This window comes from Galleria mellonella, unplaced genomic scaffold (genome assembly GCF_026898425.1).
Source record: "Galleria mellonella isolate WM207_F2 unplaced genomic scaffold, CSIRO_AGI_GalMel_v1 utg65, whole genome shotgun sequence".
In the NCBI taxonomy this organism is placed as follows: Eukaryota; Metazoa; Arthropoda; class Insecta; order Lepidoptera; family Pyralidae; genus Galleria; species Galleria mellonella.
This window is the reverse complement of record NW_026442138.1, coordinates 12,981,544-13,006,543: the sequence shown is the minus strand read 5'-3', so window position 1 is coordinate 13,006,543 and position 25,000 is coordinate 12,981,544. Positions and strand designations below refer to the sequence as shown.

At 34.1% G+C, this 25,000-nt stretch overlaps 2 protein-coding genes across 5 annotated transcripts; one reads left to right on the top strand and one right to left on the bottom strand.

The window, feature by feature from the left end:
• Positions 1-368: 368 nt before the first annotated feature.
• LOC113517835 (protein arginine N-methyltransferase 1) lies at positions 369-10,885 on the top strand. Its single transcript, XM_052900455.1, has 8 exons — positions 369-713; positions 829-989; positions 1,803-1,967; positions 3,256-3,404; positions 3,891-4,038; positions 5,163-5,252; positions 5,726-5,875; positions 6,566-10,885. Exons 1-8 carry the CDS (start codon positions 650-652, stop codon positions 6,707-6,709), a joined length of 1,071 nt encoding a protein of 356 aa, XP_052756415.1. The 5' UTR covers positions 369-649; the 3' UTR covers positions 6,710-10,885.
• Positions 10,886-12,061: 1,176 nt separating this feature from the next.
• LOC113514892 (uncharacterized) lies at positions 12,062-24,957 on the bottom strand. 4 transcript variants are annotated; one of them, XM_031914322.2, is made up of 4 exons: positions 24,771-24,957; positions 17,922-17,969; positions 14,989-15,183; positions 12,062-12,812 (listed from the first exon to the last, which is right to left on the bottom strand). In XM_031914322.2, exons 1-4 carry the CDS (start codon positions 24,823-24,825, stop codon positions 12,670-12,672), a joined length of 441 nt encoding a protein of 146 aa, XP_031770182.2. In that variant the 5' UTR covers positions 24,826-24,957; the 3' UTR covers positions 12,062-12,669. The 4 variants fall into 4 exon arrangements, with proteins under 4 accessions (XP_031770182.2, XP_031770181.2, XP_031770183.2 ...); XM_031914321.2 differs by having other exon boundaries at positions 17,910-17,969; positions 24,771-24,956; XM_031914323.2 differs by lacking the exon at positions 17,922-17,969 and having other exon boundaries at positions 14,989-15,219; positions 24,771-24,956.
• Between the last annotated feature and the right edge of the window lie 43 nt (positions 24,958-25,000).

The following is a 25,000-nucleotide window of genomic DNA, read 5'->3' as shown; positions in this document are numbered from 1 at the left end:
TCAGAGAACACATAAGTTAGTTGCACCGACAAGAGGAAACCCTTAAATAAAAATAAAAGATTATTCGTTATTATTATTTATATTATATTTCATATTTTCTATTTATGAGGTGTTTTATACATGGGCTAAAGTCAAATGTTTCAAGGCATCAATCATATATGGTCATATAGGATTAAGTGACAAGAATTTATTATTATTGTTCGTCGTTTGTGAAGTTGTGAATAAAAACTTAAAAAGAAGTAATAATATTGTCCAATAATAAAGATTAAATATGATATTTATATATATAGAAAATTACTTAAAATTTTTTATCACTCAATTGCTCTATACCTCATCATTGTGACTGTGATGATTTTGATTTTATATTTGGTTATGGCAACACATGTTTAGGTCTTTAAATTTTTTTGCGGAAAAGCAAAAATTTCGTCTTGTGCGTTTTCGCTACTTTTGTCTAGTATAACCACTGTAAATTGTGATATTTTATTCTTATAATCTCATATAGTGTAAGATAGATTACCATAAGTAGTACCGTTTCACTATTCCGAAGTATCAGCTCGATTTCGTGACAGATCGATTCGGCGTAACGAAGTTGTAGGTTATATAGAAAGAAATAGATATTTGCCTTATTTTTACCTCTTATTACTTTGAAATGGAAAGCATGGACGTCGCTCAAGAAGGTACATCCGCCGCGACTACGCCTGTAGTTGAAAATGGTAAGTTTTATCGCAGTATGACGTTAGCCTGCTGAATGGAACCGGCGCTTGGCCGCTAAAAACGTGCTCCATTGTTCTTTAATTTTTTTGCTGAATTCTTTTTAAAATGTCTTAGGTCCAGATAAAAATGTTACCGCGGAGGATATGACGTCCCGGGATTACTATTTTGACTCGTACGCGCATTTTGGCATCCACGAGGAGATGTTGAAAGACGAGGTTCGAACGCTCACATATAGAAACGCTATGTACCACAATAAGCACTTGTTCAAGGGCAAGGTAAGTTTGTATCTGTTATTTTTGTTATACCAATGATAACCTTGAACTCTCAAAAAGTATGACTTGTTTAGAATAATAATGGAAGTGTGGAAAGATATAATTATTGTATGAGAATACATGTTACTACTTTGGGAGTGTATTGTCTCATCATCACTTATTACACTCGTAATGTAATATGTTCTGCAATGTACTCTTGAGTTTTAATAACTAGGTTTATTAATTTCTATTAATAATAAAAATATTGATTGATTTTGTCCTTGCCATGAAGCAGTATATTATTTATCTTTATTATATGTAATATTCAGTTTAAGAATAAAAATATTTTTTAGCTATTTATATTATATATATATATATATATATATATATATATATATATATATATATATATATATATATATATATATATATATATATATATATAATTAAATGCAATTTAAGCTGAGAAAATGGCTAAGAATCTTAAATTTTTTTTCAAATAAAAGTTGATTTGCCAAATGTAAATTATCAGTTACGATTTTCTGTTTGATTTAGATCTGAATTTTAACATTGTCAATGGAAACTCTGGCTAAAAAAAAAACCTTATACTTCAGACCTTAATGCATGAGTGCTTACTGCATGGTGAAGTCAGTACTACAAATTTAGCAGTATTACATAAAATTTACTACTTTTATATGTATTGGTGTTCTCAATAAAAAGGTCTTAAATTTATTCCATTTATCAAGTTACTATAAAAAAAAAAAAACTTATAATTCAGTATAATAGTAATTATTCAATCACAGTATTTAATTTTGTTTATATATATATATTTTACAGACAGTTCTTGACATTGGCTGTGGTACTGGTATCCTGTCAATGTTTGCAGCTAAAGCGGGCGCAGCTAAAGTTATAGCTGTTGAGTGTTCCAACATTGTAGACTATGCTCGCAAGATCATAGAAGCCAACAGGCTTGATGAAGTGATTGAAATTGTTAAAGGCAAAGTGAGTACAATTTTTATCTATTAATTAATTTGACTTGAACATTGACATTCGGTTTGAAGGGTGGGATATGGTGTGAATTTACTGGGTACAGAGGAATAACACCTGAGTCCTCAGGAATGGCAATGCATGGGGGGTATCATGGGCGAAACAGTATACTCTGTTATGTCCATGGTACTGCTCATGTCTATAGGCGACGGTTACCACTTTCCATCAGGTGGGCCGTCAGCTTGTTTGCCATTCTAAGTTGTATAAAAAAAATTTACTTACTTAATTTTTGCTTGCCTCATGGTTCACTGTTAAAGAACACTATTAAGTGTTAAGTCTGCCATATGTACACTTACTTATATAATTTTGCATTAAAGTTAAAATTAATAAAAAATAAATTCATTTATATTTCTATACTGATATTATAAAGAGGTAAGATTTGATTGTTTGTTTGTTTGTAGTGGATAAACTCAAAAAATACTTAACCAATTTTTTTAATTTTTTCATCTACAATACCAGAAATATATGTTACATTATCTGCAAGTAAAATAAGCTACAAACTTTTTTCTATCTATCTGTGCGAAGCTGGGGCGAATCATTAGTTTACTAATGTATTGATATACTAGTGATCTACCCTGTTTTTGCACAATTATTTTTTAATAAAGTATAACCCTTGTTACTTACTGATTATGTAGCTCTCTATAGGTAAAAGAATTTATAAATTCTTTTTTGAGTTTATTAATTAGACAAAAAAAAAAAAAATTCTCTATATAATATTTCAAATATGATGAAACAAAAAGTGGTAAATTTTAATGTTAAAACTTAATATGCCATCAGCTTGTTTGTCATTCTAATAAAATTCTATTATAAATAAATGATTTCTGTGACATAGAAAAGGATATGGGTTAATTAGGAGTAATTTTTGCATATATTAGGAGGTATTGATAGTCACAAATATGTGTATATTTTTTTTTGATGGGTGAAAACAGTATGGTAACCCCGCCTGCGCTAACAGGATACGCTGGCGGAGCACCAGTGAAGGGTGATAGATGAGAATGAAAACAGGCCAGTTAGCCCATCATGATGAATTCATCTGGAATTAATCATAATAGTTTCCAGGGCGACCCGCAAGGAGGTCGACCTGGTTAGGTATATTGCTAGCAATAGGATTCTCAGTCTCCATTACTAACAATCCCTTTCCCCCCAATATGTGTATATTAAGCAGTAATAGTATGCATAATTAAAGGCAGTGTTCCTAGACAGTGTTGCATTAAATTTTATAATTTTTTTTATTAAATATTAGGTGGAGGAAGTAGAATTACCAGTGGATAAAGTGGACATTATAATATCGGAGTGGATGGGCTACTGCCTTTTCTATGAGAGTATGCTTGACACGGTCCTGTATGCCAGGGACAAGTGGCTGAAACCGGACGGCATGCTATTCCCTGACCGGTAACTTGGCATTTTTGTTGGCACATCTCACCATTTGTGTTGCGACTTCCTGTTGTAACTTCATTACATTGTTTAATTTTTTTTTTTATACCACTGAGGTGGCAAACAAGCATACGGCCCACCTGATGGTAAGTGGTTACCGTAGCCTATGAACACCTGCAATACCAGAGGTATTACGCGTATGTTGCCGACCCTGAAGAAACCTCTTTATTTATATTATAAATTATACCGTTTAGGGTAATTGTATTTAATTCCACAGTTTTATAAAAAGTGTTGTACTTAGGAATATTTTATACATGATATGTAGTATTTTCTTATTAAAAGCATTTTTATTACATTTAGTTTAGTAGTTTATTTACCAGATTTTATTTATATTTTGTTTATTTATTATATTGGCTACATTATGTTCACAACAATTTTTACAAGTTTTATCTCTTTATTATCACTATAGAAAAATGTATTTATTAAATTAATTGTGATTATTAGGTGCACGCTATTCATCTGCGGTATTGAAGACCGCCAGTACAAAGACGAGAAGATCAACTGGTGGGATGATGTGTATGGTTTCGACATGTCCTCAATCAGGAAGGTGGCCATCTCGGAACCTCTCGTTGATGTTGTTGATGCCAAACAGGTCAGTGTATTGTTTTTTTTTTATGGATGATAATGGAATGGTCACTTCGTCTGCGCTATTGGTATACACTGGCGGGGTATTAGTGAGGGATGATAGATGATGATAAAGCAGGTCAATTGGTCCATCATGATGATTTTAACAATAAATCGATCACAATGGTTTCCAGAGGAAACCACGTGGAAGTCAAACTGATAGGATATATTACTAGCAATGGGATTGCTAATTTTCATTAGTAAAGTCACCCCCCCCCCCCCCCAGTCAGTTACATTACTTATTATGTTACTAAAATATGTTGCTCATATTTTTTAATTTTTAAACATTATCTCCTTTACATAAGTGTTTTGTTTCTAACATTTTCATCATTGTAAGTAGCTATAAAAGATTGAAATCCTGTAGTTTATTTTTTAATTAGCTTTTACCAGTGTCTTTGTTCATGTCACTGGGATAAAAAGTAGCTTATATCCTTCCTAATCGCGTACAGTATGTGTATACCAATTCATAGTGATTGGTTAAACCTTGTAAAGTGTCATGAGGAACAAACAAAGTTACTTTCTCATTTATAATATTAGTAAAGACAATTTTGTGCTCTTGTCAGTTGTAAACAGATTTGGTAAATTTATCTGAAAATATATATTTACAGATTGAACCCATAGGAATTTTATCAAAATTAGTTCAGTTTAGTTTAAACAGTTCAATAGTTTAGTTTGATTAGTTTAGTTCAAATAGTTTAGTTCAAACTAAACTAATAGTTTAGTTTTTAAATCAAAATAACTGGTTTTGTCACAAAGACCAGTTTTTTTGTTGAATTCATTGTTTGAAGTTTCAATGCCACTGGTGTTGTGGGTGACCATGGGCGGCGGTAGTCACTTACCATCAGGTGAGCCGCATGCTCGTTTGCCCCCTGTGTTGTAAAAAAAAAACCTATCCTCTTGTGTTCGTTATTTACCTACCATCATCGTAATAATTCTCATACAGTCCACTAATAACCGTTGCCAGACGAGTAATTTCAATTTGTAACATCTTATTTTACGAACGGTTAACAACAGTCTTAATTATTTATACTCGACATAATGTCGTTTATACACGACAAATTTGTATTACTTTTTTGTCAATTTCTCTTGCAGGTGGTGACGAATTCTTGTCTGTTAAAGGAAATAGATTTGTACACTGTTAAAAAAGAGGATCTCAACTTTGAATCAAAGTTCCATCTGCAGGTAATTAACAGTTTCATTACACGCATTGGGAGGTGTCATGGGCGAAACAGTACTATGTATAGTATAGTAGCAAGTAAAAAATGGACTCGAAGCAATTTTAACCCTCTTGCTCCGGGCCATTTAAATGCAATGCTACGAGTTATATCCGTGCCAAATTTAACAAAAAAAAGTAAATAAAAAAAAAAAGCTGTAAATATTGCTTATGTATAATTTCGTTTGACGTTACCAAAATATCAACTGGGCTATTAAAGTCAAGTAAACCTTGTCGGGAAAAATTATGTATGGGGGCATTTTAGAAACGTTCAAGTGGGGCATGGCACAAAAGAGGTTAAGAAACACTGCTCTACTCTATCTATTGATGAAAACTGCATTAAAATCGAGTGCGTAGTATAAAAGATCTAACCCTACAGACGGCTGGAAGTGACTTTGTTTTGTACTATGTACAGATAATTAATAATATATTTGCTTGACAGGTGCGTCGCAACGACTTCATTCAAGCCCTAGTGACGTTTTTCAACGTCGAGTTCACGAAGTCCCACAAGCGGCTCGGATTCAGTACGGCCCCCGAGGCGCCGTACACTCATTGGAAACAAACGGTCTTCTACTTCGACGAGTACATGACTGTTAGTATATCTGTGATTTTAACCTTGTTTATAAATTTTACCAATATATTTTTTTTAATACATGATAATGGAATGGTAGCCCCGCCTGTGCTATCAGTATACTCTGGCGGGGCTCAAGTGAAAGATGATAGGTGAGAATGAAAAGGCAGGTCAGTTATCTCGTCGTGATGAATACACTAGGAATTCAGCACGATGGTTTTCAGGGGGGACCATTTGGAGGTCGACCTGACAGGGTATATTGCTAGCAATGGAACTGGTAATCCACATTACGAACAATCCTTCACCCTTACCAGTATTTGTTATTAATATATGTTTGTAATAAATGTTTCTTACTGAATAGTGTATGTGTATATATATGTATATATATATGTATGTATGTTTATGTGTGTGTATGTATGTATTTTGCATATTAGAAACCGATCAATTGTGTTATTACGCAAATGTGAAAACGATTCATGGCTTAACATAGATATAAATTTGATTATGTATTGACTGTAATTCAGCTGTACGTTTAATAATACGTAATAAATAAATAAGACTGAATGTATTTGAATGTAATTTGATACATGGGTAGGTTTTTTAATGATGATAATGGAATAATTTTGTCATTACATCAATTTTGTCTTGTAAAGTCCGCTTCATGTTGGTTAACTTAGTAATCATTTTGATTTGTATGTAAAAATATTTCAGGTTAAAAAAGGCGAGGAGATCACCGGCACGTTCTCGATGCGTCAGAACGCGCGCAACAACCGGGACCTCGACTTCGAGATAGAAATAGACTTCAAGGGCGAACTATGCCAAGTACTGGAGAAGAATCATTATAGGATGCGTTGAAGTGTCAGCTGTTGCAAGCTAAATGGTCCTATGCCAGTGATCGAAGGTAGATTTTAAGTTTTATGATATTGCAAATTTGAGATGTCTGTTGCCAAATCTGAATGTAAATGGTGTGTTTAACAGTAAACCCTAAGAGTATGTCGATATGGTCTATTTATAAATGTATGAAATATTCATATTGCGACCGCAGTCAGTATATTGGTGTTTAACGCCTTTCGTATTTGATATAAAGTCGTCGTCATGCAGATTTGTCACAGGGTTGTCACAAAAGGATTTTTTTGTTTTAATTTAAAACTTGCACGTTTTGCACACTAGCTCTGAATATATCAGGTCTATTAACAAGTCCCTTGCAGTCGTATGATTTTAAAAGAGGTAAAAACACCAAGAAGGTATTATTAGAAATATCTAAAAACAGGGGTCTGTATTGTTAAAATTTAAGTATTTTCATTCGTGATAAAATCCACTTGTTAAAAAAATTACCACAGTTCGTTAAGTTCGTTCATTAAGTACATAACTTAAACAAATTTACCACAGTTCGTGTCGAACTGTAGTGGTATGTTTAGCTTGTTACTTTGTAAAATATCTTACTATCGTTAGTATATTTATCGTGGCATCGTTTGTATGTTTCTTAATTGCGTTAAATAGAATTACTTCCATATTGGTTATATTTAAGTTGAACAAAAAAACATTTTTAAAATTTAAATTTGAATTACTAGTAGCTTATATTCGAATTTAATACATCGGATGTTTTATATACTATTTTTTTTTCTCTTTATTTAGGTCAACAAACAGTAGACATAATAACAATATATATATACATATATATCTAAATATCAATAATTTTAGTGCCACCAACGACGTTGGCCACCTATTACCATAAAACAAAATATGTAAAATGGTTGCGTGCAACTACTTGTACAAAATCAAAATAAAAAATTCACGTGGACAAAGTCACGGGGAACAGCGAGTATAATAAACGTAATAAAGCTAACGTTTATTTGCTTGTTAGCGATTTTAAATACATATTCTTAATTTAGGCTTTCACTTAGTTAATGTATGGCATGATAAAAGAAATAGATTGCGGCAACAGCATCTTTTTTCATATAATTCTCGGCAAACAATTTGAACCGAACCATAGACAACCGACCATAGACAAGCAACAACTTTAAATATAAAAGTGTCTAAACACCTTTTTTTTTTTAATATTTTATGGCTTGGTTGTAACTTTTGTATGTAAAATTGTTATAACGCTTGCGATGCGATACTAAATTCTCAGTCAATTCGCCTGGTTGATTTTCTTTTAACGCAACAAACATTACACGTAGTTATGCTAGTTTCTAAACTTCGTGAATGATTCATATTGGTTTCTAATAAAAAATTCTATTATTATTCGGTATTGATTCGATGTTATGTATCTAATTGTTGTTTGGGAAATTCGAATAATTAAAATTTTTACATTGAATAGTATGAAAGTGCACTCAAATTAACAAGGTATAATAATGATTTTTTCATTTTATAACAAGGATCTTGGTACGGTCGGCAAAAAAATTTGATTTAGACACCTGGAGATATGACGTAAATAAATTGTAAAAAATAAAAATTATCTTTGTTCAAATACATTTGTTTACAATTTCTTTTAAATCGTTACAATATAAATTAATTTGTCATAGTTGTATAGAAAGCTATAATTGAAATACCTGGCAGTCAATAGTGGTTTCTTAAAGTTTGTTTTTGATATAAACTTGAATATAATGTCATACATTTAGGTAAAATAATTCATAATAACAAGAGATGAAATCAAATAACATCAAAGAAGTGCTCGATGAAGTATTCGAGTAATATTTCTTTTTTTTTTGCTGACCGTACGACCCAAGGTCGCACTTTGTAGGTATAAGAGTAACTAATAAAATCTTTAATTTAAAAGGCCTCTAATTAATTCGAAAATAATAATTAGATAAATTCTTATGAAGTATTTTGTCAGCGTGTCAGTCTGAACTGTAATTTTAGTTTATTAACCAACTTAGAAAGAGGTGGTTACAATAACAACGTATATAACATGTATCTTTGATGTAATCCTGAGTAAGCTACATCGATTTGTATGTTTAATTTTTTAATTGAAAAATCATAAAATTGATTCATAATTAACAAAAAAAAGTCAACGAATACAAAAAGGAAGAATAAATGATAGTCTTTTTTTTTATCATCTGAATTATTTTTGATTGATTATATATTACTCTGTGGCAAACATTACAATGAACACTATTTACAATGAAACTGATAAAAAAAAAAGCATACCTAATAACCGCGAAACTCATTTGTGTAGATTTTTAGATTAATTAATTAATTTCCAGCCAGTACAAAGTGAGCAAATTACTGGCCACTTTGCACGACTAAGATGAAATTCTCAAATTTGTATTAAACCGCCTTAGAAGTATCTCGGCCGCGATCTAGTTTTGTGAGCGGTATATAATATATATCGCTAGTTCATTGTGTTACAAATGTGTACCTTATGCTAAAGTAATAGGAGTTAAAATGTATTATTGTGCAAATCCATTCACTGGGAGGCAAACTTTTATGGCGACCCACACACGCGGCAAATGACTTGAAATAAACCATAGACAACGAAGCTTGTATAATATAGACAACGAAGTTTACATATCGTCTACTACGCAAGTTTCGTTATCGTTCTAATTTTAAATATTTTATGTTTTTGTCATTGGCATATTTAAGATTATTTGGAAGAGGGGAGGGGGGTGTACTGGTATGATCTATTAAAAAGGCGCATTATGCACTCTTAGACATGTCTTGTTTATAGCTTAAAGCTCCAAAGACAATTCTGAGGTGGATCTATCCCATCTGCCCTAACCCCCTTCCATTAAGTACGCCTATGGTTTTTGTTAATTATCTACCCGCATAATGTGAACTTTTAAAAAAAAGCTAAGATATTGTCTCCTAGTAAATGAATTTTTGTCGGATCAGTGAACGTGTGTCAAACTTTGTGTATGTATGTATGTATGTATTTCATTTTATGTAAACCTCAATAGATTTGATTAGAACCAATTGAAATTTCATAATTATATAATGCTCGATAAAGGTACATTGACAATGGGGCGTATTTTGCAATTCTACTATGTAAACCTGTCTCTAAAGTTTGGAGAAATTAGTTCAGCTCCCATAGACAATTGTAAAACATAGCTATCTTAAGTTTTCGTACCTTTTTTGTCAACGTTCGCATTTCTATATGTTCTCCTTGAACCGAAGGTTGTCTAAGAGATTGCTCTACGTCAAGACCGCTTTTTGTATCTTCATATTTTAATCTGTACTTTATACCACTGTATTTCAGTTGAATCGTTTATATGTCATTGTTTATTTTTATGTTTCTGGTGCAGTAAAGAATTAAATAAATAAAGGCATCAGCCGTCTCAATCTCTTTCTATTACATGCAGGTGTTGGCGATAACGTGTCTATCGATCGGCTGTCGCTTGTTAAGGGGATCTGAATCGATTTCATTGGCTGTTAAATATCTTTCTCTAGTACTTAAGAAGTTTTAGAAATAGATATTGAGATTTGAAACGGATTCAAATATGGAGCTGGTTATTACATAGTTGAATTATGCATTGTGTTGCCACATTAATATGTAAATTCTAAATTATTAACAGATTGAAAAATGTACTTTTCGACAATTTGATTCGATGGGATTCAAAGCTATATCTTTCTTTTATCTAAGCAGAGTGTATTCTCAATTACATTACAGAGTAAATATTATTAGTTGTTAAATTTTTCAACCATTTTTTTCAAAAGTGTTTACGCCGAATGTGGCGCCATCTGCTGGTATAGACTTAACTATTGGCTTGTGTAACAACATTGCTGTAGTGTTACTCAATTTTAAAGATTAAGAGGTAAACTTTTCAGTCTGTTGATAACTTAGTATTCCCAAATGCAGGGTACTGCGTTTATATTTTTGAATATGTAATTACTTTGGATAAATTTTTCATTTAAGCATTATGTTGTTCCTAGTGTACTGTATACTGTATGCGTTTGGCAAACATGTAATTCTATAGTTTGTATCCAAAGCCTAGAATCTAAATAGATTCACTGTTTTCTACAATGCAGCGAGAGGTGCGTGTACGATGTGTAATTATGAATAATTCGTGGTGCATAAACGAGTTAAGTGCATCTTGTGGTTTTATTTTCACTTAATTTGTATGGCCCGTAAATTGACTTATGTTTACTAATCTTCCTTCACCGATACACCGCAAGCGTTTTTTTAAAATGTGGCAAACAAGCAAACAGCTCATCTGATTGTAAACGATTACTGTAGTCTATGGACATTTGTAACACTAGAGGTGTGGCGGGAAGGGATTGTTGTAACGGGGTCTAACTGACCCATTGTTAGCAACACACCCTATCAGGTCCACTTCCACGACGTTCCCCCTGGAAACCATCGTGGTTAATTCTAGTGGAATTCGTCACGGTGGGCTAACTGACCTGCTTTCATCGTCACCTATCACTTCTCATAGTCATACCAACAATTCTCATAGTCCGTCTAAACCGAGTCAAGAGGACCTGGTATCCAGGTGCTTTGATCCCGTCAATTCTTATAGCCTTGTATTTGAACCGAGTCAAGAGGACTAAGCTGTTATCCAGGTGCTCCAGCACATAGATGAGAGCATTAATTCATGAGGAGCCGGGCTTGCAACTTATACAATAGAAGTCTCAGGTGAAGAACCGTTTCGCTCTATTGAGCATCCCAAGCTTTTTGGACGTCAGCTTGACCCTATCTTTTAGATGACACCGGAACTCCACAGTGCTGGAAATGTCAACACCGAGGATTCCAATACTTTTTGAAATGTCAATAGATGTGTTCTCGAATTGCGAAGCCACAGATAATGTTTTTTTTTTTATTAGCGTATTTCAATAGCTCAGGTGGGGTACTATCTGTATATAATTACCTTAATGATCTTAACTTGATTTTTTTTTATATACAACTTAGAATGGCATACGAGCTGGCGGCCCACCTGATGGAAAGTGGTATCTTTCGCCTATAGACATGAGCAGTACCATGAACATAACACAGTATACTGTTTCGCCCATGATACCCCCTATGCATTGCTATTCCTGGGGACCTGGGTGTTATTCCTCTGTACCCTGTAAATTCACTGCCATATCCCCTCCTTAAAACTGAAACACAAGTGATTCATGGTTAACACGAATGGGACAGAGGTAACAAAGCAAACGATAGAATTGAATAATTGATTCATAGTTAAACACTTAGATTTAGTATAACGTACTACGTAAGGTTAAACATAGAGGGAATGAATAAAAGTAACACGAAAATACATTATTGTAATAGGTTTGGTCTAATTATTTTATTATTAAGTAATATCTAAAACTAGGTATTTAATTCAATTGTACCTATTATAATTCCGAGCAGACGAGGTACTGTTCGTAAGGACAAAATTTCCATTGTAAAGCTAAGTGCCACATTAAGCCGATTTTCAGTTGCCGATCATCCGCGACGGATCGCCAATTATTTTTATTTATCATTTATTCTTATGACAGTAATACATCAAATTGCATACAATTTTCTTCTCACAGTCAGACTATACGGAAGATCGGTAACTACGTTGCCCGAAACGTCGCACTAATGCCATTTCCATATTTTTACTGATTTTATCGTGTCGTCTTCACAAGCAATCATATTAATTATATTTGGAAATACCAACGTATTACTGGTTAGCCATTTGCTTATTATTTCATCGATAATCCAATACTGTGAGTCGAGATGTAAGATTTTGGAATTGCAATGTAGACCGTTCGGTCGTCGATCTTCAGCGTTCGAGGCATAATGTGGCGATAGCCTTACTACTACCGCGGCGTCATGTGCGTTATACAAACAGCGGTTAAATATTATTTACTATAAAGTTAATGAATTATTAATTATAATTATAATGTAGATATTATACAGCAACGGCCACTGGCTGGATCTGTCCGGCGTCTTTGTATAAGTCCACACAGCAGCAGTTTGAGATCAGGAAGTGTTCTTCGCAAGTATTCGCGTACAGGAATTTGCAGTTTGTTTTATAACAGTACGGCGAGTTGACTGTAACGTAAAAATTATTATAGATTAGTGGGTAGATAATTATTAATTATTTTTTTTTAGTATTTTTTTAATGGATGATAATGGAATGGTTACCCCGTCTGCTCTATCGGTATACGCTGGCGGGGTACTAGTGAGGGATGATTGGTGAGTATGAAAAGGCAGGTCAGTTAACCCATCCTGAAGAATTGGGGGGAAAGGGATTGTTAGTAATGAGATCTAATAGCCCCATTGCTAGCAATATATATCAATATACCTTATCAGGTCGACCTCAACGTAGTTCCCCCTGGAAACCATCATGTTTAATTCTTGTCGAATTCATCATGGTGGGCCAACTGACCTGCATCCATTCTCACCTATCATCTTCCACTGGTCTCTCGTCGGTGTATACCGATAGCGCGAGTGGGGTTACCATTTCATTTTCAGCCATTAAACAAATATTCTGACGAATTCAACGATAAAAAAGTCACGATGGTTTCTAGGGGCAACCGTGTGGAGGTAGACCTGATATATTGATAGCAATGGGGACTAACCTTCCTATTACTAACAATTCCCCCCCCCCCCCCCCCCCCCCCCTTTAATTTAGGATTACCAACATTAGTTTACAATGATATTTTGATAAGGCTCTTGTACATCGCAGTATAGGTATCACATTACAAGCATAGCACTAATAATTATTAGTAAATTAAATAGTAAAAAATAAAAATAGTAAAAAATAGTATCATGGATGTAGGCACTGGGGAGACCTATTTCGAACGTGTTGTAATTTTTTAAAAATACTGCCCCATATTAATAAAATTATCAGACAAATAAATAGATTTATTTTCTCTTCACAATTCATTACAGTGAAATACAATGAGACATGCTTATATTAATCAAATTATAGTAAATATAATTGTAAGAGACTGGTGCCTGAGATAGGTATAAGAAGGTGAGGCCCTGGTGACCTGTAACACAGGTCGCCAGGGCCTCACTCCGCAGGATTACTTACTAAGTACTTGTAATAATAATAATAAGTAAATTACTTAATAACTAAAACGATACGATTATTATATTTAAACTCCATGGCCACGAGAAATTAGACACGAGATTATATCATTATGTATCTATGTATATGACTAATTTTTCCATACTTTGTGTTCTTTTTATAGCACTGCGGCGGCAAACAACCATACGGTCCACCTGATGGTAAGCGGTTACCGTAGCCTTTAAACGCCAGCAATATCAGGTTGTTGACCCTGAAGAAATCTGTTTACCCCTTTTTTGAAGAACCCTATGCTGTAGTCTTAGGAAAACTTTGACAAGGAGTTCATTCCACAACCTGAACGTTTGGGGGGAAAGAGATTGTTAGTAATGGAAACTAAGAATCCCATTGCTAGCAATACACCCAACCAGGTCGACCTCCACGCGGTTCTCCCTGGAAACTATCATGGTTAATTCCTGATGAATTCATCATGATGGGCTAATTGGCCTATTTCCATTCTCATCTATCACCCTTCACTGGTGCTCCGCCAGCGTATCCCGTTAGCGTAGCCGTCTGCGCTAACAGGATACGGGTCTACCATACCATTTTCACCCATCAAAAAAAAAGCCTGAGCGTTTGTGGGAGGAAACATCTCTGAAATCGCGCTGAACTCCCTGTCGATGGTGAGCCGTACGATGATAGAAAGTGGTCGTGGGCATCATACTGAACAATTCCTCTGAGCATAGTCCGTTATACAAACGGTAGAACACGCAATGGTTTTTTTTTTATACAACTTAGAATGGCAAACAAGCTGATGGCCCACCTGATGGAAAGTGGTAACCATCGCCTATAGATATGAGCAGTACCATGGACATAACATAGTATACTGTTTCGCTCATGATACCCCCCATGCGTTGCCATTCCTGAGGACTCAGGTGTTATTCCTTCGTACCCAGTAAATTCACGCCATATTTCACCCTTCAAACCGAAACACAGCCTTGCAAACAACTGCTTTACGGTTGAAACACGAATGGGACAGAGGTACCCAAGCAATCGAGAAGTCTAATTATTTTGAAAATAATGTGTACCCTATATTACTCGCTGATAAAGTAGCTTTATATGGGTGAAAGATTTTTTTTAAATTGCTTGAGTAGTTTTTGAGTTTCATTACAAATAAATATATAAAAATCATATCTAGTATAGAGAAATACTTACAACTGTTTCCACAACAGCACGCATCATGCGCTTGTTTCTTCGAGCAGTAGCTGTAGACTGACGAGTCGCACAGGGGGCACCCCGGATGCGCCCCGGGGGGTCCCTGCAACCCCTGGTTGGGGTAGTAACCTGGGTTATTGTACCCCGGCCCGCTGGGGTACGGATAGTGTCCCGGCTGGTAGTGACCGTAGCCTCCTAATAAATAGTGTAGTATATCGCTTAATCCGAAACCTGTTGATGAATGGTAGATGAGCGATGGTATGATGGTTAGTTATGGAGTTGTATGGATTAGGTCGTGACAGATGCGCCATATACCTTGATGATTTTTATTATGTATTTAAATCATGGATGAGAATAAAATGACACCACGTCGCGTAAAGAAGAAGTAAAGCTGTGTATTTATTGATACGTTAAGTACGTTTACGTTACGTTAAGAATTAAATTAGAATTTATTTATTTAAATAACTTTATTGAGCAAAGAAAATACAATATAAAAGGCGGGCTTAATGCTAGTAGCATTCTCTACCAGTCAATATTGGGGTTAACAGTGAATCAAGAAAGAAATCAGGAGTTTCTTTCATAAAAAGTTAATTAAATCGTGACAAGATTAGTGTGGGATCAACATTAAATTCGATAAATAGCAAAAATAATTATCAAAATTGGTTTAGAATTGGTGAATTGCACATAATATATGTGCATGTATAAAAAAAACAATCAAATTGAGACTGTCCTGCTTTTTGAAATCGGTTAAAAATGTACTATGCTTCTGTTCGACTGTTCACTGGACGGGGAATTAATTTTCAAATAATTTTTAACTAAGACAGGCTCTCCATTTGACACTTGCATGTGTATGTTACATAATATTTTCTCCTTATTTTTTATGGAACAAAATTTAAAATTATAGCTGGGTACTAAATAATTGTGTGTGCGTGCAAGCGAGATGTTGTAATGCTTCACTTGTTATTTACGCGGCTTGGAGCATTTTTTTTTGTAATTCTAACGGAATCGTATTAGCCCTGAGTGATGTATCAAATGAAGGAAAAGTAGACATGAAGATATGTATTTATTAGTTTAGATAAATGCATAAGCTATAAGTAATTGTAAAAAATGAAAATCGATAGTAGGAATTAAAATATTCATAATGAGAAGGCAAAGGAAACCTGCTAAAAAGTGTAATAATAATAAAAAAAAAAACAAACGTGGGAACGTGTGAAGAGAAAAAGAGACTTTATAGTGGATTTATTATTGATTTTTATTTGATTTATATTACATTAATACAGTTGCTTGATACAATACGTGCATAATAATATAGTAACATAACAGTATAAAGAATTACTTATGGATACTGTTTACACTATGGTAACATAGTTGTATATAAGAATGTTACATGTAAAACACAAATGTTTGTAGCATACATATATTTTTTTTTTTTTAATTTTATTACAATGCCGTGTCAAGCCTATTTACAGCCATTAAAAATTGTAATGCACATCCGTGAACTTTATTAGGTACTGTTAATTATTGAATATTTTATTTATCTCCAATAAAATTTAAATAATGAGCTATTGTTTTTAATAGTGAGAAAAAGATCAGAATCTGATTATGTTATGTTGCATTCCGGTTTAGGCATCTAATTATGTTATTTCAGTACAGTTTTAACAAAGACGACCCCGCGATGCCACCGTCATTATACTGTTTTGGGCAATTACTGAGAATTATTTAATATTATTAAATGACTTTGTTACATATCGCCTTGACCTCGCGTATTTTCCTGGTTTGTGGACGATTAATTACTTTAAAAATGACACATTGCTTTAAAACGTACTTATTATGTTAATATCATTATTAATTGTATTTTTTTAATTTATAAATAGGTACTTTTTTTTCTGTAAACTTTTTTTTCGACATTAAAAAATGTATATCTACTGTTAGCCTAACGACAAGTGGATACAGCAGTTAAAAAACGCTTGCTGGAACACCAGAGGCTATAACAGATCTCTCATATCTGTAAATATCAGGGGCAAATGTATTATCTTATATTTTACAGTTTGGGTGGCAGAATTAACAAAGTAAGACAGAGATACCCACGCAGATAATTTCGAAAATATTCCTCTGGTATTCCCAATTGGAAATACATTTAATTTTTTTTTATAGAAACCCAATTACATATTTATTTATTTACACTACTAACAAAAGGGTGAAGTGATACAAAACGTGGTCTTATCGCTACTCAATTTTAAATAACTATTGGATAGACAACTTTGATAAAAAGGTTAAGTTTATTAATAAATTCTGCAGTCTTTTCCTTTATTCTCAAAATATATACTTATTTATTTATTTATAAGTGAAGTAGATTTTAGGTTATATTAAAATTCGTCGATTAAATATCTAGAACGTATTAAAATAAAAGTTTGTTATCATTATAAATGATCTATCTATCTATCCTATTTAAGAGCTGCGCCCTTGTCGGTGGAGCTCTTGCCACTCACTACGATTTTCAGCGAGTCTCTTCACCTCTTGATACGACACGACACCAACTCCTTCCTTGATCTGCCTGATGTAACTATGTCTCGGTCTCCCTCTCCCCCTTCTTCCTTCTATTATAATGTTCATAAGTTCGTCGTGTCGTATCAAGTGTCCTAACATTTTTCCCCTTCTGTCCTCAATAGTTTATAAATGATAAGTGTGTAAAATTAAATTAAAGCATAATGGTTGTGGAAAATGAATGACAATAGTTTTGAGTAAAAACTTTTAGAACCTTGATGTACCAAACATCATTTTTGTATTAATGTAAAATGGTATTTCGAAAATGGTAATGGTGAAATGGTACACAATTATTTTTACTTTTACGTATGTGGATGGTTACATAAATTATGTGCGGTTATGACCGTGTATGACGTAAATATAACAATTGTTATTACCGTCAAACTCACCGACGTTAACTTTGTTTCTGCTTAAATCGTAGTTTGTTGGTGCTTCCCCTATTTAACAATAAGTAGTGATGTATTTAAGTTAAACACATCTTAAAGATACACATTACATTAATATTATATACCTTTTAAATATAGTGACATGGGCATAGATTAAGAATAGTATTGAGCTAGTATTCTCTTTCTATGGTTTCGAATTATTCTATCCTTCCTTCTTGGGAAAAGGGAATTTTTTAAATGGATGATAATGGAATGGTAACCCCGCCTGCGCTAACGGTATACGCTGGCGGGGCACCAGTGAGGGATGATTAGCGAGGATGAAACAAAGACAGGTCAGTTAGCTCATCGTGATGAATACATTTGGAATTCAGCGCGATGGTTTCCAGGGGGGACCACGGGGAGGTCGACCTGGTTGGGTATATTGCTAGCAATAGAACTCTTAGTCGTCATTACTAACAATCCCTTCCCCCCCGTGGAAAAGGGATTATTAGTAATAAGGTGTAACAGCCCCATTTCTAACAATATACCCTATCAAGTTGATGTCCACGGGGTACCCATGGAAGCTATCATAGCTGCTAATTGTTAAAATTTTTGTTATAACACGGGGCAAACGAGCATGCGGCTCACATGATGGTAAATGACTACCGCCTTCCATGAGTAACCGCAACACCAATGAATTCGTCATGATAGGCCAATTGATCTGTTTCATCTCCATCTATCATCTCTTCCTGGTATCCCGCCAGTGTATACCGATAGCGTAGGCAAAGTTAGTATTTCATTTTGATTCCATAATTCAATCGTTCCTTCATACATAAAGTAGAAACGAATCTATACACAGAATCTTTATAGTTAGCGACTCTATGAGATAGAACGAGATGGCGACATGCATTGTATTGTTCTTTCTCATGTGAGTACCGATCGAAGCCATTCTATCGATAGATTCGTTTGTAACTTGTCTAGGGAGACTGTTTATTAGTTAATCTGTAATTTACAGGCGGTAGTTTCAATTAATTACTAATCGAATACCTGCAGTTGGTAGAGTTTGGGGGGAAAGGGATTATTAGCAATTGAGTTGCATAGCCCCATTGCTAGCAATATACCCTATTAGGTCGACCTCCACGTGGTTCCCCCTAGAAACCATCGTGAACAATTCCTGTTGAATTCGTCACGATAGGCCAACTGGCCTGCTTCATTCTCACCTATCATCCTTCACTGGTGCCCCGCCGGTGTATACCGATAGCGCTGGTATACACCTACCTACTACTACCTACCATTCCATTATCATCCATTAAAAAAAACATATCCTACATACCTAACTCTAAGAGTACATACTTCTGCGCTTAGGAATCATTTTTTAAATGGATTATATTTATAGGATAGATATAAAATAAATTAACTAGTAAAATAATGATATTAGGTATTATAAGAGTATAGTAGGCAGATTTTTACAAAAAATAATCAATAATTTCCAGGGCGAACCGCGTGGAGGTCGACCCGATAGGTTTTATTGCCAGCAAGAGGCTTTAAGACCCATTACTAACAATCCCTTTCTTCCAATGTCGATACTTATCGACTTGAACACAATCACATGCATTATTTAAAAAAATATTCGTCTATATACAAAAAAGCATTTGAGAATACGTACACGTCAAAAATAGAAAATAACACAAATTACATTAACAACGCTAGACAAACTGACAAGGCCTCAATTTTGTTTATTTATTTTGTTCACGGAACCCAAAAAACAATGATACCCCAATTATTACAAGAGAGAAACCACTCCATCTGCACTCACATCAATTCCACGGCCCCCATTGAGATTTCTGTTATGCCAACTAAATAATTCGACTACACATAAATGAGATAATTTGGCTGTCAATCAATGGGGCTGATTCTCCATTGTTTTTCTATATACACCTGCAAGCCTGACGAGAAATAACTGTATGTGATAGACATGAACTGTCCCACTTTTCCTTTAGCAATTAATGTAACGGTATCTACTTTTGGTGTGAAGTTTATTTGATATTGTGTGCCCATATTAGGACGTAGTTTGTAAACGAATGGCTATAATAAGCTTATAAGGATTTTTAAAGCCTTTTAAATAGTATTATAAAGTTTTTCTCCCACATAATTACTCATTCATTAAAATTGTTTATGTAGATAATATATATATTTATGTTATATAAAAAAGTTAAAAAAAAGTAGTAAATAAGTTACTCACATGAATATAGGTACAATATGATATAATATGAATATAGGTAGGAGTAAGCAATCACTACGTTATTTTAAGAGTCGATAGTGACGGAATTGGAAAATGAATCTATGCATCCGTTTAGAACTATAACTATTTATAATTTATTATATTGCACATTTATTGCAACTTGGAATGGCAAACAAGCTGACGGCCCACCTGATGGAAAGTGGTAACCGTCGCCTATAGATATGAACAGTATCATGGACATAACAGAGTGTACTGTTTCGCCCATGATACCCCTCATGCCATTCCTGAGAATTAAGATGTTTTTCCTCTGTACCCTGTAAATTCACTGCCATATCCCATCTTTCACACCGAAACACAACCATGTAAACACAACTGTTTCACAGTAGAAACACATATGGGACAGAGTTGCCCAAACGACTTTTATACAAAGTCTCCCTCTGGTATTTGTCTTGATTATAGTTAGTAGTTACGTTATTTTAGTACGAGAGTTAAATTCTGAACGTTGTGCTTGCTTTTTATAGATACTTGTAATAGATCTAATTTTGCATAGATTTTTTTAACCTATTCTATCCAAAATGTCGATAGTTACTCGTATATATGACTAGGCGATCCGGCGAACTTCATATTACTTATAACACGATCTATTAAAAATATTTTTTACTAGCGATTCCTTTATAAAACTACCTATTTTATTTTTTTATTTGAACTTTGGGACTTATTCTACTTTTTACTTTAAACTGTGTATTACAATAAATGAAAAAAAAATCAGTAAAGCCGTTTTTTAGTTTTTTTTTTTACATTAACCAATGGCGATTCATTTTTATATTTTTAGTATGTAGATGTAATTATTTTATAGTATAAATTTTTTTATTCAATTAATTGGTTGCATAGATTTCATACAAACGGTTTTTTTGTTCAAAGTGACGCGGGTCTGGAACAGATTTGTTATATTAGCGACATGTGCTTCCAAAATAATACTGACGTTATTGTTCCAATTCGATGATCGAATGGAATTTCATTGATAATTATAAAACGTAGCGATTACTTGTTGAGTTGATAATCGAAGACTTTAATATGTAACGTTTTAGAGAAATTGAAATTGTCACGCTTCGTTCTACACAGACACTTAATTCATTGATTCGTTGATCATCAACTAAACTCTATCTAACCAGCCTTCATTAGCCCACTGCTGGGCATAGGTCTCTTTCTGACACACAAAAATATGAAAATTTTGTATATAGTATTGATTTTTCTAATATTATGTTTGTAAGAAATAGATAAAATGTCTCTGTATGTAGGGATAATATCTAAATAATTGAACACTGTTAAATCATTAAACAATGTAATTTTTTCTACGGAATTTTTCACGAAATTAGAATTCGTTTTGGCGGGAAATAGTTACCTAATTAATTCGAATTTAATGTATTTTTTTAAATATAATTTAAAATGGCAAAAGAAGCTGACGGCCCATCTGGTGGAAAGTAGTAATTGTTACCTATTGACATGAACAATACCATTGACTGCATTGTCTCATGCATGCACGCAGGCATTGCTATTCCTGAAGACTAGGGTGTTATGCCTCTGTATCCTGTAATTTCATCGCCATAGCCCACCCTTCAAACCGAAACACAGCCATGCAAACACAACTACTTCACGGCAGAAACACGAATGGGGCAGCGGTACATAAGCAAACGACTTTTGTTTTTTTTATTCCAATGAGGTGGCAAATAAGCATACGGCCAACCTGATGGAGTTCCCGTAGCCTATAAACACCTACAAAACCAAGGGTATTATGTGCACGTTGTCGACCAAAAAAACCTTTTTTTAAAAAACCCCATGCTGTAGTCTCTTGGAAAAACCTTGACAAAAAGCTCATATATATATTTCAGAAATTGAATGAGTTTGTAAGTGCCGTGTATGATACTAATGACAACTGGAATTGTAATTTTTTAAAGTAGGCACACACATTTTGTTTTTTGTCGATGGGGCGAATAATTTAAAAAACAAATGAATCACAATATTGTCATGTAATTATGGTACTAAATGGATACACAGTTTATTTACGCTAGCCTAGTTGTTTTTGTCATTTAAAAATATACTATATAATAGGTAATTATAAACACAGTTTAGGTATCAGGGGATTCGTCCGTAATGTCCCATACTTATTACTCTTTGATGACTTTCGGAAAATAAAATTCATTCTGTAATGGGAAAAAAATTGATGACGATGATTCGTAGACATCTTTTTATATCTATAAATATTATTTGCGATAAGTTCTTTGTGAAATCTAACCATAATTTATAATGATAACCGGTCTACATGGCATTGTTCGATATAGTTTTGATGTTTTTCGGAAATGTCCTCAGGAATGGCAACCCATGCGTTGCCATTCCTGAATTCCTTGCCCATCTGGTAGGAGTTTGTGATGATGACAGAGCTTCATCAACTGGCTGAGTTCACATATTGCACAGAAGAAACTTATATCCTATTCTCTTTGTTCTATACACACAACACAGAAGAATAACATAACAACAACAATAACATTTCATGATTGGTTGAGTAATTAAGGTGTTAAGAGGTAACGAAAAAATATCTTATTTATTATTAGTAAGGATTTTTTTTTATGGGTGAAAATGGTATGGTAACCCCGCCTGCGCTAACGGGATACGCTGGCGGAGCACCAGTGAAGGGTGATAGATGAGAATGAAAACAGGCCAGTTAGTCCATCATGATGAATTCATCAGGAATTAACCGTGATAGTTTCCAGGGAGAACCGCGAGGAGGTCGACCTGCTTGGGTATATTGCTAGCATTGGGATTCTGTCTCCATTACTAACAATCCCTTTTCCCCCTAAATTAGTAAGGATTACTAATTTAGGGGGGGAAGGTCCCGTGTACGTGTGGTCTCGGTATAGAATGCGTCACTCTTTCGGTTCTCGTGGGTGTCGTAAGAAGCGACTAAGAAAGGGCAAGAGATGGGCAGCAGCGTCCTTCTTAAAACATTCCCAAATATTACCGAAAGTTGCGTCGCAACTTCTGGCAAAATACACCAATAGGGAGAGGTTTATATTCAGCAATAGACGGTTAACGGTTGATATAATAAATAAATATAGTGACAAACAACAAGCATACGACTCGTCTGAAGGCAAACGGTTACCATAACCATAGCGTAGAGAGCTTGAGGACCTAGACGAAGTAACATTCTGTTAAACGATATCGCTGACAGAATGTAGAATTTATTTGAGATTGACATAAGCTATCGTAGGATTTATGTAAAAGCTTCAAATTACTTTGCGAGCTATGAAGAGGAATACTCTCGGAGTTCTTTTGCATGACCGAATGAGAATATCCGCAATAATACCAAAGTGACCCACATAGCCCGAAGAATAAGCTGGCCGAAGTGCCAATGGACTGGTTACATAACTGGAAGAACTGACAACCGATGGGAAAGAACGGTGCTTGAATATCGATCCCGTACGAGCAAACGCAGTGTAGAACGACCATTTACTAGATGGAGTAACGACCTCAAATACATTGCAGGCTGTCAGTAGATGCAGTTGGCTCAGGACCGTTTCCTATGGCAGTCTATGGGGGAGGCCTTTGTTCAGCATTGGACAGATAGTGGTTGAGGTGATCCTAAGATCACGTTTTCTATTGATATTGATAAAAAATTGGCAGAAAATTTAATGCCATTTGATTTGTTATTCTCGATTTAATTTTTTTAACTTCAAATAACATTTTCCATATTCAAAACTCAAGAGTGTAAAGTATTTAGCTAGCATAATAAAATTCTAATAGGAAATATTTTTTTATTAAATTGCAATAAATATAATTTCAATTTAAAAAAAATATGTTAATTTTTAAATATAACATATTTATATATTATTGTGTAGGCAGAAAACTAACGGCCTCTTAACACATTTCTTAATACTTCATTCACTTTTATACTTTTAATATCTACCTTAAGTGGGAAGGGATTGTTAGTAATTGCTATCAATATACCCTATCAGGTCGACCTCCACGCGGTTCCCCCTGGAAACTATCGTGACAAAGTTATCGTTGAATTCGTCACGATGGGCTAACTGACCTGCCTTCTTATTCTCACCTATCATCCCTCACTGGTGCCCCGCTGCGTATACCGATAGCGCAGGTATGGATACCATACCATGTTCACCCATTAAAAAATATATATATCTACTTCATAACTCGTCATATAAATATGCCAGTTCCGGAAACATTTAATTAGACAAAATATATTAATATACTAATAAAAGTAAATAGACAGTGAGTAGTCTAGACATGACAAGAGTTAGTAGAAATCTAGTATTTAAATTGTTTGAACACATACACTATACGAGTATATACATGTTATTATGTAATTCTACAAAATATTATATTAATAGTTAAAAACACGATTAAATATTTACATTTTATTTTATACCACGAAGGTGGCAAATAAGCATACAGCCCGTCTGATGATAAACGGTCACTGTAGCATATGGACCGTGAAATCATGTCGTGTTTATTTCCGAAAATAAATATTGAAATGTATAATTATGGAAAAAAAGTGTTTCAAATTATTAATGACAATTAAAATTATAAAATATTTCTTTTTTATTATTTCCACTCACCGTACGCGCTAGCAATAGACGCGGCAATAATTAATAATACAATTTTCATATCCATTATTATTATTATCTTTGTTTATTTGAACACAAACTATTTTGCTATTTGTTACACTGCCGGCGTGTTTGTTTGCACGCAACTTGTTAACTGTCTCGCGGTGGCGAAGATCAAGTATCGAATATTAAGTTGAAAATAACTGCAAGGCTTAGATATATGTGGATATACCGGTACAATT